This window comes from Bos javanicus, chromosome 3 (assembly GCF_032452875.1).
Source record: "Bos javanicus breed banteng chromosome 3, ARS-OSU_banteng_1.0, whole genome shotgun sequence".
NCBI lineage: Eukaryota > Metazoa > Chordata > Mammalia > Artiodactyla > Bovidae > Bos > Bos javanicus.
Genome location: NC_083870.1, coordinates 32,833,224 through 32,847,953, shown reverse-complemented (window position 1 = coordinate 32,847,953; position 14,730 = coordinate 32,833,224). Strand labels below are relative to the sequence as shown.

The following is a 14,730-nucleotide window of genomic DNA, read 5'->3' as shown; positions in this document are numbered from 1 at the left end:
TTGGATTTCCTTCCCATTTAGGTCACCACAAGGCTCTGAGTAGAGTTATCCAAGGTATACAGTAGGCTCTCATTAGTTGTCTATTTTATACATAGTATTAATAGTGTATACATATTAAAAATAAATTTTAAAAAAGCAAAAAAATAGTGTTCATATGTCAGTCCCAATCTCCCAATTCATCCCACCCTCACCTTTCCCCTCTTGGTCCCCATATGTTTGCCCCCTACATCTGTGTCTCTGTTTCTGCTTTGCAAATAAGATCATCTATACCATTTTTCTAGATTCCACATATATGCATTAATATACGATATTTGTTTTTCTGACTTACTTCATTCTGTTTGACAGTCTCTAGGTCCATCCACGTCTCTACAAGTGACCTGGTTTTATTCTTTTTTGTGGCTGAGTAATATTCTGTTGTATATATGTACTACAACTTTTTTATTCATTCCTCTGTTGATGGACATTTAGGTTGCTACCATATTCTGACTATTGTAATACTACAGCAGTGAACATTGGGGTGCATGTGTCTTTTGGAATTATGATTTTTTCTGGGTATATGCCAGTAGCGGGATTGCTGGGTTATATGACAATTCTATTTTAGTTTTTAAAGGAATCTCCGTACTCCCTAACACCACACACAAAAATAAGTGCAAAATAGATTAAAGGCCTGAATATAAGAAAAAAAGTGAAAGTTGCTCAGTCTTGTCCAACTCTTTGCGACCCCACGGACTGTAGTCCATGAAACTCTCCAGGCCAGAATACTGGAGTGGGTAGCCTTTCCCTTCTCCAGGGGATCTTCCCAACCCAGGGATCAAACCCAGGTATCCTGCATTGCAGGCTGATTCTTTACCAGCTGAGCCCCAAGGGAAGCCCTGAATGTGAGACCAGATAATATAAAACCCTTAGGCTTATTTATAGCCTAAATGAACTATCCCTTAAGATCATCTCATTTCTGGGCATCTTGATACTGCAAGGACAGTATAATGGATTATAAAAGCAATCCATGAACTAGAAAAGGCATAGTTATATTGGGAGAAAAACAACAAATTGACATTCTGCTTTATATATCAGTCTTATGTGCAGTTTTAAAATATGAGTCCTTCTATATAACCTCATTAATTCTGAAAGAAATTTAAAAATTGTGTATCTGGATCTCTAGAATTGAGGACCAGACTTTGAATATTGATGTCCTCTACTGAAAAATTAAATTCTATTTTTAAAAAATTCAAGCTCTCATTGCTAATCTCTTTTCATTTCTTCACTGGATATTTGTTGGTCAGTTTTATCTCTGCTGTAAGACTGACATTCTCTGGAAGATAGTTATTGCTTAGTAATGGTTATATCTCCCACAGCACCTAGAACAGAAAACATCATGTATGTTTCTTTGGTAAAAGAATGACTGAGGCATAGGTATGCTCCCTCCACTTTCATGTAGAGAAGTTCGTAGACCAAATGTAGAGTGTATATGCATCTCAGGGTATTTAAGAAACTGGTGGATCAAGTCACTGACCTCCCCAGATGATTGACCAGATTATCCCTTATCCCCCAGATGCCTGCTTTGTGTCACTGTAATTCATCCTCCTCTAAGAATGGCTTTACTATGTACTTCTAGAGTGCTTAATTAAATGTTAAGCACTCTGGCTTGCTGAACTGAAGCAAAAGTGAATGTCCAAGATGAGCTAATTGGTACCTCGATTCAGAGACTAAAAGAGCAAGAAGTTTGGGGAAACTTTTCAGAGAAGATTCACAGCTAAAACTCACAGTGATGCTGGAGACCCTTGAACCCTGAACATTTGTGTCCTCTGATCTCTGGTGCCACTTTGCAGAGTCAGGTCACTCACATCCTCTCTTCTTCCTTCTACTTTTTAGGGCAAGAATATCTCAAGCATGGGCATGAGTAGCTTGAAATTGCTGAAGTTTGTCCTGTTTTTCTTCAATTTGATCTTTTGGGTAAGTGTGTCTTTTCTGAGCATGATTAAGCTCACCTCTTCCTAGCTACACTCTACTTCTCTCTCCTCTCCTGAAGAGCCTGATGTGGAGTGCAATTCATGCATGCAAAGGTCATGTGCAGTACACCCAGCCTAAGAAGAAGGGAATGATAATTTTCTCCCCATTCCCATCCTGCTGTAAGAAAAGCCTGCAAAATTGAAAGACACCAGTGTGATTGGTGAAGCTGTTTCTCTGGGAGCTTTAGGCTATTTTGCTCACTGCTGACATCTATGGGTGAGAAACCTAAGATTCTACACTCCCTGTACTGAATGCCCCTTTTTTTCTTGCTCCCCAGACCCCAACCCTGAATCCTTGGAAAAAATAGCTGATCAAAAAGGAAGTCCCCTTTTCTGGGGAGGTTTCACTATATTAAGGCTTCCCTGGTGATGCAGACACTAAAGAATCTGCCTGCAATGCAGGAGACCAGGGTTCAATCCTTGTGTCGTGAAGATCCTCTGGAGAAGGGAATGACAACCCACTCCAGTATTCTTGTCTGGAGAATTCTGTGGATAGATAGAGGAGCCTGGGGGAGGTCGGGGGGAGCAGTGTATAATCCATGGGGTCACAGAAAGCTGGACAGGACTGAGAGGCTAACACTTTCACTGTATCAAATTTAGCAATTGAATTTCAGACATAGGTTGAGTTGTAACTCATGTTTCTATGAGAAGATTCTTAAAAGTTTGGCTTCTCTAATCTTCTGCCAAGAAAGATGAACTTCTCAACCGGTGTATTCCCTTTACAAAGGGAAGACCACATATAAGCAGTTGAGCCAGTAAGGAGTAGGTATCTGAATCATGAAGATCTAGAAAAAGAAGTAGGAATCTGAATCATGAAAATACTGTGTTATCCATAGGAATGACCTTTTTGATATCTGATATGAATAGGATGAGGTATGCGTGGGACATCACAGGAGATGATACCTATTTTTTAGGCACTTGGAGAAATCTGGGTGAAGAGTTTGTTGGCTAGGGCCAATGGGGAAAAATGATTCTAATGTCAAGTAAGGGGGTATGAGGAGATATTTAAGAACCACCTTGCATTTCAGAATGTTATGTGATTCTTCTTTTCAGTTCTGTGGCTGCTGCATTTTGGGCCTTGGGATCTACCTCCTGATCCACAGCAAGTTTGGAGTACTCTTCCATAACCTCCCTTCTCTCACGCTGGGCAATGTGCTTGTCATTGTGGGTTCCGTCATCATGGTGGTTGCCTTCCTGGGCTGCATGGGATCCATCAAGGAGAATAAGTGCCTGCTTATGTCGGTGAGTGACTCTCACAGCTGATGCGCCTAAGTAGGGGAGGTGGGCATGATGCCTTAAACCACAGGCAAGACGTTTTCTGGTAGCTCATCTATTAGTGCAAAAAAATTGTTGGAACATGAGGTTGGCTCCTCAGCTCAGTCCAGTGTGTCTAGGCCCATAGTATTTTGTTTCTGAGAGGGATAAATAAGAGAAGATACCACTGTCCTCCTTAGTATCCATTTTACACTGTTAATGATGACCCTTATCAGTATAATTTGCATTCATAGCTTTTTATTTATTCTTTATATATGGTTGAAATCAAGCATCATCCATCTACCTAAATCTTCCTCACATTAGTATATATTCCCAGGATCTGACTCAGAGTCACTCACTGGTGGAAAATCTAGTCTCTAGATTCTTCTGAGTACTGTGACCCTCCTAAGATGGCAGAGGATATGTATGTGTCTCAGATCTATACTAGCTACACCACAGTGTGAGTGGTCCAGCTGGGTGAGAGCCTAGGCTGAGGCCATTGGGGTCTAACGTGAGATGATACTAGAGCTTTTCACTTTCTCCCTGTTGGCTAACTAGCCTCGGGAGCACCTTTAGACTTAGGCTTTGCCTATAAGCTCTATGAAAGAAGAGTTTCTCATTTCTCTGGTGTGCCCACACAGAGCTCGATAATAAAGTACCACTCTATCCATAAATACAGGTTCCCAATCACTTTTCTTCTTCCTCAAGTCATGTGGTTAATCTTCTTTCCTTTATGTGTTAAACTGAAGCCAAAAGATAGAATAAGAAAGTCCTTGTTCTCAGATAGTTCCCAGACTATTAGCAAAAGATGGAAGATAATAGACGTGGGAAAAAGGTTTTAAATAATCAAAGTTTGTGTTGGGGTAAAACAATGAAAGAAAATGAAAAAGTGAAAATGTGTTTGCTGTTAAGTGTGATTAGCACAAACATCTAAAATTGGAGATGAATATGAGTGAAGATCATGATTGGAGCACCTCTTCTCCCTGTCTGTACAGGGCTCCTCTCAATCTCTATTATCACCTTCCTCCACCCCAAAATAGCCCTCTGCTTGCAGAAAGAACCAGGCCCCCTGTGCAGAAGACACAGGATTTAGTTTACTAGTCTTTTGCTCAACTGTTTCAGTTAGCTAATGTCAAAACTGCTTCACTGATTCAACAAATGGTAATCCATATTCACTATGCACCTGGAACTCAGTAGATGCAATGGGAAGAAGAGAGAGAAGCTGGAAGACAGCTGATCTGCCCTCTAGAGTCTTGAAGTCTGGTTGTAGGAAAAGAACAGATATTCCTCACAAAACATGAAAAAGCCTATGAAAGCTCGAGTAGGTGGGAACTTCTGCCCATGTACAGAGATCTGCCTTTATGCTCCCAGGGTAGAGTGGGAGTGGGGGAGTAGCTGGGCTCAGTGCTGTGAGCATCTCTTTGCTTTGCCCCAGTTCTTTGTCCTGCTGCTGATTATCCTCCTTGCTGAGGTGACCTTGGCCATCCTGCTGTTTGTGTACGAACAGAAGGTAAGTTATAAAAAACACAATTCATTGTTGGATTGCTAAGAGTGGACAGGGGGTGTGGGGAGGAGAAGTTGGCACAAGTAAGTCCTATGATAGAGCTAGAGTCAAAGTGGAAGGATGAAGGAAAAAGAGATTGTAATTGGGGAGAAAAAAAATTATGAAGGTGATTGTATTTGAGTGGTGCTTTGAAGGATGAATGGGAAGAACAGTAAAAATCAAGTTTATCTTCCCCTTATTTACCTATTTACTTTTCTCCATCTATCTGGAAGTAAAGTCTCCAGTGCCTCAGTGTCTAAGTGTCTAAAGTGTCTAAGTGCCTAAGAGAACCCATGTTTGGTTTGCCCCTTTGCATCCTTTGTAAACCCAGGGTTTTGGAAGGTCAAGAAAATGCTGTATGTTTCTTCCTTCATTGCCATCCCATCCTCAGCATTTCTTCCTATATATAAGCTCCCTCCCCTGACTTAGTTCTGAAGAGATCATTTGGAAGGGATGAGCAAATGGAACTATTTTATTAGCCTGCATTAGAAATTCCCTGTTCCTTGAACTCACCTGCTTTTTACAATGCCTCCTCTGCTGGAATGTGCCCCATACAGTTGAAAGAATACGTGGCTGAGGGTTTGACCGAGAGCATCCAGCGATACAACTCAGACAACAGCACCAAGGCAGCGTGGGACTCCATCCAGTCATTTGTGAGTACAAAATCCTCCTTAGCTCAGCCCAGATGTAATTTCCCAGCCCCAGTCCCTGGGCACTGGAAGGGTCTCTCTTTCATGAAACCTTCAAAATCTAAGGTCCACAGCCTCTAAGTTCAGAATAATGCTTGGCTGTCAGAAACAGGAGAGCATGAGAATCAGCCTGGTTGGTACAAAGGTGTCTATTAATACATTCTCTCTTTTACCCTTTACCCACTCTGGCTCATTGTTTCAGCCCTAGTAAGATGTAAGAAAGACCCAAACATGTCATACTAGATTAGTTTATGTATTTTCCAATTTTTTTTTCTGAAAACAGAAATTATTTAATATAGAAAATCTCTTTTGAATTCCTGAGTAGCCCAACACATTCTTTTTACCTAGCTCACCAGAACCCCATTTCTCATGCCCCTCCCCGCCACAAACATATATTTTAACTCAGCATTCCTTCCTTGGTGTGCTGGGGTCAGGGAGCCAGTCTGACAATGGCATAGTTTGTGTCTCAGACAATACCATTATGACCATTTGGAGCCACCTGTGGCCCTGCCATGCCTGCTTAGCGTGGGGTAAAAGAAATAGTACAGGAATTAAAGTCCAGAGACCGGGATTGGGTGGCTTTGGGAAAGTCACTTAACTTTCTGGATCCCTATTCTTCTTTCTTTTAAAGATCCAGTTTATAAACCTTTTATTATAGAATTTCTAGGCTGATACAAGAGAAAAGCAAATAATAGTAAAATGAATCTGTGGGTACATATCACCCAGCTTCAACAGTTAACATTTTGGCAATATTATTTTAGCTAATCCTCTGTGCATTTTTTTGCTAGAACTTTTTAAAGCGAATAATAGATATATCATTTCAAAATTAAATATGAAGATAATAACTTTGTTTAAAAAAAACAATTTGTGTGTGTGTGTGTGTGTGTGTGTGTTTAAGCTCTGAGAAACCATAAAGTGATGCAAAATCACCTAGGTGATTCCATAAATGGAAAGAGCAACTTTGGCATTCTAGTCAAAGTAATCAAAATCAATTTTTTTCAAGAAGGTGAGAATTTGAAACTGTGTTGAAATAAGACAGAACATTTTGTTATCTTAAACTCACATTTCTCCTTGCATTTTAAAAATGTTTTCCCTTTTCTCTGGTTTAATAAAAGTTACATAGCATTTAAGTACACATTTAGCAAATGGAATTTAACAAACATATGTATATCCATTTTAAAAATAATATAATAACAAGTAAGCTCTTTACTGATCATTTTTGGTCAAAAGATAAATTTCCAATAATGACTTAAGTTGTTGAAACCGTAAATAATGGTAAAGATTTAATTCTTACCTAATGAGATTAGTGGCTTAGTTAGCAGCTTTATTTGCATGCATGTACACCCGTGGCAGATTCAGGTCAATGTATGGCAAAACCAATACAATATTGTAAGGTAATTAGCCTCCAATTAAAATAAATAAATTAAAAAAAAAAACAATTTTTAAAGAGCAGTCTTGTTGTTGTTCAGTTGCTCAGTTGTGTCTGATTCTTTGCAACCCCATGGACTGCAGGATGCCAGGCCTCTCTGTCCTTCAACATCTCCTGGAGCCTGCTCAAACTCATGTCCATTGTCCAAGAGCAGTCTTAGGTTTACAACAAATCTGAAAGGGAGGTACAGAGATATCCCATATACTTCCACACATGTATAGTCTCCCCCATTATCCACATCACTCACCAGAATGGTACTTTTTTAAAATAAAGGCTGAGCCTACATTGACACATAATTATCACCCAAGGTCCATAGTTTACATTAGGGTTCACTCTTGGTGTTACACATTCTATGCGTTTGAAAAAATTTATAATGACATATATGCATCATTATAATATCATGCAGAATAGCTTTGCCCTCCTGAAAACCCTCTGTGTTCCCTCCTCCTCCTCCCCTCATCCTTCACAGCCACTGATCTTGTTATTTTTCAATAGTTTTGCCTCTTTCAGAATGTCATATAGTTGAAGTCATACTGTTTATAAGCTTTTCAAATTGGCTTCTTCCACTTAGTAATATGCATTTAAGATTCCTCCTTGTCTTTTCATGACTTGATAGCTCCATTCTTTTTAGTGTTAATATTCCATTGTCTGTATATACCACAGCTTACTTACTCATTCACTTATTGAAGGACATCTTGATAGTGTCCAAGTTTTGGCAATTAAGAATAAAGCTTCCATAATCATTAATGAGCAGCATTTTTGTTTGTGGACATAAGTTTTATACTTCTTTGCATAAATACCAGAGTGTGGTTGATGGATCATTTAGTAAAAGTATGCATAATTTGTAAGAAACCTCCAAATGGTCTTCTGAAGCACCTGTACCACTTCTCATTCCCACCAGCAATGTATGAAAGTTCCTGTCACTCCACATCCTCACCAGTATTTAGCGTCAGTGTTCCAGATTTTGACCATCCTCATAAGTGTGTACTGGTAGCTCATTACTTTAATTTTCATTTCCTTGATGACATATGATGTAGATTTTCATATGTTTATTTTGCATTTCTATATCTTCTTTGGTGAGGTGTCTGTTAAGTTTGTTGGTTCATTTTTTAATCAGGTTAGTTGTTATCTTATTGCTCAGTTTTAAGAGGGTTGTCTCTCTCTTTTATATATAGATTTTTAGCTAACAGTCATTTATCATATGTGTCTTTTGCAAATATTTTCTCCAAGTCTGTGGCTTGTCTTCTATTTCTCCAGATACTGTCTCTTGCAGAATAGAAGTTTTTAATTTTAGCCAAGTCCAACTTATCCATTATTTCTTTCATGAATCATACTTTTGGTGTGATTTCTAAAAAGATATCATCATAACCAAGGTCATGTAGGTTTTCTCCCGTATTATCTTCTAAGATTTTTGTAGTGTTATATTTTACTCTTAGATCTATAATCTATTTTGAGTTAACTTTTGTGAGTGGTTTGGGTTCTCTGTCTCTGTTTGTTTATTTTTGTTTGTTCGTTTTTGTGTTTTTGTTTTTGGTATATGAATGTCTAATTTTTCCAGCACCATTTGTTGAGTTATCTTTTTTGCATTGTATTGCTTCTTTGTCAAAGATCAGTTGACTGTATTTAAGCAGGCCTGCTTCTGGGCTCTCTATATCTATTTGTCTGTTCTTTCACCAATACCTGCTGCCCCACCCAGGCCCTGGGTCACCTTTGTATTCTAAGGTTTGAATCATTTCTTTGGTCATGGCCACCCCAGATCACTTGCTGCAGTGTGACATGGAATGAGTGGGGAAAGAGCATTTGCTCGACTTGGGTTGGGGCATGCCCACAGGTAGTTGCAAGCAACCTGGCACCCACTAAAGCAGACCTCTCTCCACCTTGCCTTAGAGGAAAGCCAGCATGCCTGTGCTCCTCATGGTGGAGTCCAGGTTTCTACAGCTCTCTTGTTAATTCAAACAGTCTGCCAATCAACAAAGGGACCCTGTCTCCCCAGTGTAGGACCCCAGGACTGGGGCTCCAGATTTGTGGCTCTCAACTTCTCACTCCCCAGAGTGGGTGGTGTCCCACCCATGTACACTCCTTTTTACTCTGAGTCCCCTCCCAGGGTCACAGGTCCTGACCTCCTGATTACATGTGTATCTTTCTTACAGCCTTAGTTGTACAGGAGTCCTTCTGTGCTTTTTTAGTTAGTTTTCAGTGAGAATTGTTCCACATGTAGATGTAATTTTGATGTGTTTCTGAGGGGAGGTGAGGTATGCTAACTCCTGGATTTCTAGTTTAGCACTTATACCTACATTTTAGGGAAGGAAAATAAATGTTGGCCATTCCCACCATGACATACTACCACAGGCCTACCACCTGAACTTAATAGCAAGAAGGTTATGGGGAACTTCCAGTAAAGGGGTATATATACCAGCCCAGAGGGAAAGAAATCTCAAGGTGCATCAACCTGTCCACTCATAGGGCGGAAAAGCCCACAGAGACTCCACATATTCAGATCTCTTGTTTGTGAACCAGAGAGGCACCTGCTCTGTAGGGAGCTTCTTCTTTTCCTGTCCATTTAGAATGCAATATCTTGTGAGTTACTTGACAGACAATAGGGAAGCTGCCCACCCCCGCCACCTCCATGTGTCTATGATTTGCTTGGGTATGAAAGTTTGAAAGTGAAAGTCACTCAGTTGTGTCCAGCTCTTTGTGACCCCATGGCCCATGGCCCACCAGGCTCCTCTGTCCATGGGATTCTCCAGGCAAGAATACTGGAGTGGGTTCCCATTCTCTTCTCCAGGTGATCTTCCTAATCCAGAGATTGAACCCAGGTCTCCTGCATTGTAGGCAGACTCTTTGCCATCTGAGCCACTAGGGAAGCCCTTGTTTGGGTATGATTGCTCCTTTCTATATAGATGGGGGCTATGGACATCAAGACTCCATACTCACCTCTCATCTACCCTAAGCCATCCCAAATTTGACAAACCTTGGGAATCTGGAGATTATTTGATCTACTTCACAGCAGGGGAAAAACATACTATTTAGAGTCACTATAGTTAAACATAGAGGTTCCATAAACAGGAGTCACATAGCAAGGGGATTTTTGGTCACCAGCCCAAGCCACTGTATACATTTGGTGCAGATGAGTGGCTGAAGTTTTCACAGAATCCCCTTGGTACTGGAGATAGGCCACAGACCCAGAAGTAAGGATAGTTGTGGACCTCTGCGTATGTTTGGGCCACAGGAGAGGAACATATTTCCAGTAACTAGAGCCAAATAGTCCATGAGGCAAACACTGTGGGTGACAACAGAGATGTTTTAGGGGTAAAAGATATGACAAAATCTCATTCATGAGTAGCATTGGAGAAAACTATCCCCAATTTTGGCTTTTTTCCCAGTGGGTGATACTGTCAGGGGAGTGTGTAATTTCCTTGGTTCTGTCTCATTGCAGCAAAGATTTGAAACAATGGACAAGTGTTACAGCTCTGTTACAGTTTAGTTTTATTTGGCAAGCGAAGGATAGTACATCCTTGAGGCATGAGGAGGGGCCAACCCAAAAAGGGAGGATCAATCCTGGCTCCTCTTTTTATATGTTTTGTCTCCTCCCCATGAACCTGCCGTATGTAAACTGGGATAGCCAGGAAGGCTGTTTGTTTCACCTCAGGTTCTCACACCAGTCCTCGGATTTTCTTTTGTTCCATTTTCTCAGGCTTCTTCCTTTCTTTGTCTTTTAGCTACTGCCATTTTGGACTCTTTTTTCCTATTCTAACTACCTAACAACACTACACAAATTGTCCTTTAATATCCCCAGGTTCAGTTCAGTTGCTCAGTTGTGTCCAACTCTTTGCGACCTCATGATCGCAGCACGCCAGGCCTCCCTGTCATCACCAACTTCCCGAGTTCACTCAGACTCACGTCCATCGAGTCAGTGATGCCATCCAGCCATCTCATCCTCTGTCGTCCCCTTCTCCTCCTGCCTCCAATCCCTCCCAGCATCAGAGTCTTTTCCAATGAGTCAAGTCTTCGCATCAGGTGGCCGAAGTATTGGAGTTTCAGCTTTAGCATTATTCCTTCCAAAGATATCCCACGGCTGATCTCCTTCAGAATGGACTGGTTGGATCTCCTTGCAGTCCAAGGGACTCTCAAGAGTCTTCTCCAACACCACAGTTCAAAAGCATCAATTCTTTGGCACTCAGCCTTCTTCACAGTCCAACTCTCACATCCATACATGACCAATGGAAAAACCATAGCCTTGACTAGACGGACCTTTGTTGGCAAAGTAATGTCTCTGCTTTTGAATATGCTATCTAGGTTGGTCATAACTTTCCTTCCAAGGAGTAAGCGCCTTTTAATTTCATGGCTGCAGTCACCATCTGCAGTGATTTTGGAACCCCAAAAATAAAGTCTGACACTGTTTCCACTGTTTCCCCATCTATTTCCCACGAAGTGATGGGACCAGATGCCATGATCTTCGTTTTCTGAATGTTGAGTTTTAAGCCAACTTTTTCACTCTCCACTTTCACTTTCATCAAGAGGCTTTTTAGTTCCTCTTCACTTTCTGCCATAAGGGTGGTGTCATCTGCATATCTGAGGTTATTGATATTTCTCCCAGCAATCTTGATTCCAGCTTGTGTTTCTCCCAGTCCAGCATTTCTCATGATGTACTCTGCATATAAGTTAAATAAGCAGGGTGACAATATACAGCCTGATGTACTCCTTTTCCTATTTGGAACCAGTCTGTTGTTCCTTGTCCAGTTCTAACTGTTGCTTTCTGACCTGCACACAGATTTCTCAGGAGGCAGGTCAGGTGGTCTGGTATTCCCATCTCTTACAGAATTTTCCACAGTTTATTGTGATCCACACAGTCAAAGGCTTTGGCATAGTGAATAAAGCAGAAATAGATGTTTTTCTGGAACTCTCTTGCTTTTTCCATGATCCAGCAGATGTTGGCAATTTGATCTCTGGTTCCTCTGCCTTTTCTAAAACCAGCTTGAACATCAGGAAGTTCACGGTTCATGAATTGGTGAAGCCTGGCTTGGAGAATTTTGAGCATTCCTTTACTAGCATGTGAGATGAGTGCAATTGTGTGGTAGTTTGAACATTCTTTGGCATTGCCTTTCTTTAGGATTGGAATGAAAACTGACCTTTTCCAGTCCTGTGGCCACTGCTGAGTTTTCCAAATTTGCTGGCATATTGAGTGCAGTACTTTAACAGCATCATCTTTCAGGATTTGAAATAGCTACACTGGAATTCTATCACCTCCACTAGCTTTGTTCATAGTGATGCTTTCTAAAGCATACTTGACTTCACATTCCAGGATGTCTGACTCTAGATGAGTGATCACACCTTCGTGATTATCTGGGTTGTGAAGATTTTTTTTTGTACAGTTTTTCTGTGTATTCTTGCCATCTCTTCTTAATATCTTCTGCTTCTGTTAGGTCCACACCATTTCTGTCCTTTATCGAGCCCATCTTTGCATGAAATGTTCCCTTGGTATCTGTAATTTTCTTGAAGAGATCTCTAGTCTTTTCCATTCTGTTGTTTTCCTCTATTTCTTTGCACTGATCGCTGAGGAAGGCTTTCTTATCTCTTCTTGCTGTTGTTTGGAACTCTGCATTCAAATGCTTATATCTTGCCTTTTCTCCTTTGCTTTTCGCTTCTCTTCTTTTCACAGCTATTTGTAAAGCCTCCCCAGACAGCCATTTTGCTTTTTTGCATTTCTTTTCCATGAGGATGGTCTTGATCCCTGTCTCCTGTGCAATGTTATGAACCTCTGTCCATAGTTCATCAGGCACTCTGTCTATCCGATCTAGGCCCTTAAATCTATTTCTCACTTCCACTGTATAATCATAAGGGATTTGATTTAAGTCATACCTGAATGGTCTAATGGTTTCCCCTACTTTCTTCAATTTAAGTCTGAATTTGGTAATATGGAGTTCATGATCTGAGCCACAGTCAGCTCCTGGTCTTGTTTTTGTTGACTGTATAGAGCTTCTCCATCTTTGGCTGCAAAGAATATAATCAATCTGATTTCGGTGTTGACCATCTGGTGCTGTCCATGTGTAGAGTCTTCTCTTGTGTTGTTGGAAGAGGGTGTTTGCTATGACCAGTGCATTTTCTTGGCAAAACTCTATTAGCCTTTGCCCTGTTTCATTCCGTATTCCAAGGCCAAATTTGCCTGATGTTTCTTGACTTCCTACTTTTGCATTCCAGTCCCCTATAATGAAAAGGACATCTTTTTGGGGTGTTAGTTCTAAAAGGTCTTGTAGGTCTTCATAGAACCGTTCAACTTCAGCTTCTTCAGCATTACTGGTTGGGGCATAGACTTGGATTACTGTGATATTGAATGGTTTGCCTTGGAAATGAACAGAGATCATTCTGTCGTTTTTGAGATTGCATCCAAGTACTGCATTTCGGACTCTGTTGCTAACCATGATGGCTACTCCATTTCTTCTCAGGGATTCCTGCCCACAGTAGTAGATATAATGGTCATCTGAGTTAAATTCACCCATTCCAGTCCATATTAGTTCTCTGATTCTTAGAATGTTGACATTCACTCTTGCCATCTCTCCTTTGACCACTTCCTATTTGCCTTGATTCATGGACCTGACATTCCAGGTTCCTATACAGTATTGCTCTTTACAGCATCGGGTTTGCTTCTATCACCAGTCACACCCACAGCTGGGTATTGTTTTTGCTTTGGCTCCATTCCTTCATTCTTTCTGGAGTTATTTCTCCACTGATCTTCAGTAGCATATTGGGCATCTACTGACCTGGGGAGTTCCTCTTTCAGTATCCTATCATTTTGCCTTTTCATACTGTTCATGGGGTTCTCAAGGCAAGAATACTGAAGTGGTTGACATTCCCTTCTCCAGTGGGCCACATTCTGTCAGATCGCTCCACCATGACCCGCCTGTCTTTGGTTGCCCCATGGGCATGGCTTAGTTTCATTGAGTTAGACAAGGCTGTGGTCCTAGTGTGATTAGATTGACTAGTTTGAATATGGTTTCAGTGTGTCTGCTCTCTGATGCCCTCTTGCAACATCTACCATCTTACTTGGGTTTCTCTTACCTTGCACAAGGGGTATCTCCTCACCACCGCCCTTTCTGACGTTCAACGTGGGATAGCTCCTCTAGGCCCTCCTGTGCCCGGGCAGCCACCGCTCCTTGGACGTGGGGATTGCTCCTCCCGGCCGCCACCCCTGGCCTTGGGCATGGGGGCGTGGGGGCGTGGGGTAGCTCCTCCCGGCCGCCACCATTTGCAGATAGGGGCTCAGTGGGAATCCACCTGAGTAAACCTACTTCTTGTGGGTTTAGCTCACTGTACTAATGCTTCTGGAGAGGTGATTTGGGCCCGAAGGGGTCCCATTTCTATATAAACTTTCTATATAAAAGTTTTCTATAAAACTTTTTTATTGTCCATCTGGACTGAAGGTGATACTGGAAGCAAATCCTGTCTCCCAAGGGGTTAGGATACCAAGCCACTTGGAATGGAGAGAACAATTTAAACACCAATGAATTTTAATAACACCAGGTGGGATGTCCCGTAGCTTCCCCCTAAAAAGCAAACAAACAAACAAAAAAACCCACAAGATCTTCATCCCACCTGACAGGCCCAAGGCTTCCTTTTTTTAAAACTTTTAAATTTATTTTGGGGTGTATACTCTGATGTTGGGAAAGATTGAAGGCAAAAGAGAAGAGGGTGGCAGAGGATGAAATTGTTAGATAGCATCACTGACTCAAATGGACATGAATTCAAGCAAACTCCAGGAGACAGTGGAGACAGTGAAGTCTGGCATGCTGCAGTCCAAGGGGTTGCAAAGAG

General features: G+C 41.3%; 1 protein-coding gene across 3 annotated transcripts in view; it reads left to right on the top strand.

Annotated features, from left to right (window-relative positions):
• The window catches only part of CD53 (CD53 molecule), a 38,853-nt gene that overhangs the window by 15,240 nt on the left and 8,883 nt on the right, over positions 1–14,730 (top strand). For 2 of the 3 annotated variants that reach the window (XM_061410859.1, XM_061410862.1), the window contains exons 2-5: positions 1,870–1,950; positions 3,060–3,248; positions 4,696–4,770; positions 5,361–5,456. In XM_061410859.1, coding sequence (XP_061266843.1) covers positions 1,888–1,950; positions 3,060–3,248; positions 4,696–4,770; positions 5,361–5,456 — 423 coding nt within the window. In that variant the 5' untranslated portion in view covers positions 1,870–1,887. The remainder of the gene's footprint in view (positions 1–1,869; positions 1,951–3,059; positions 3,249–4,695; positions 4,771–5,360; positions 5,457–14,730) is intronic. The other variant, XM_061410861.1, reaches the window with a different exon arrangement.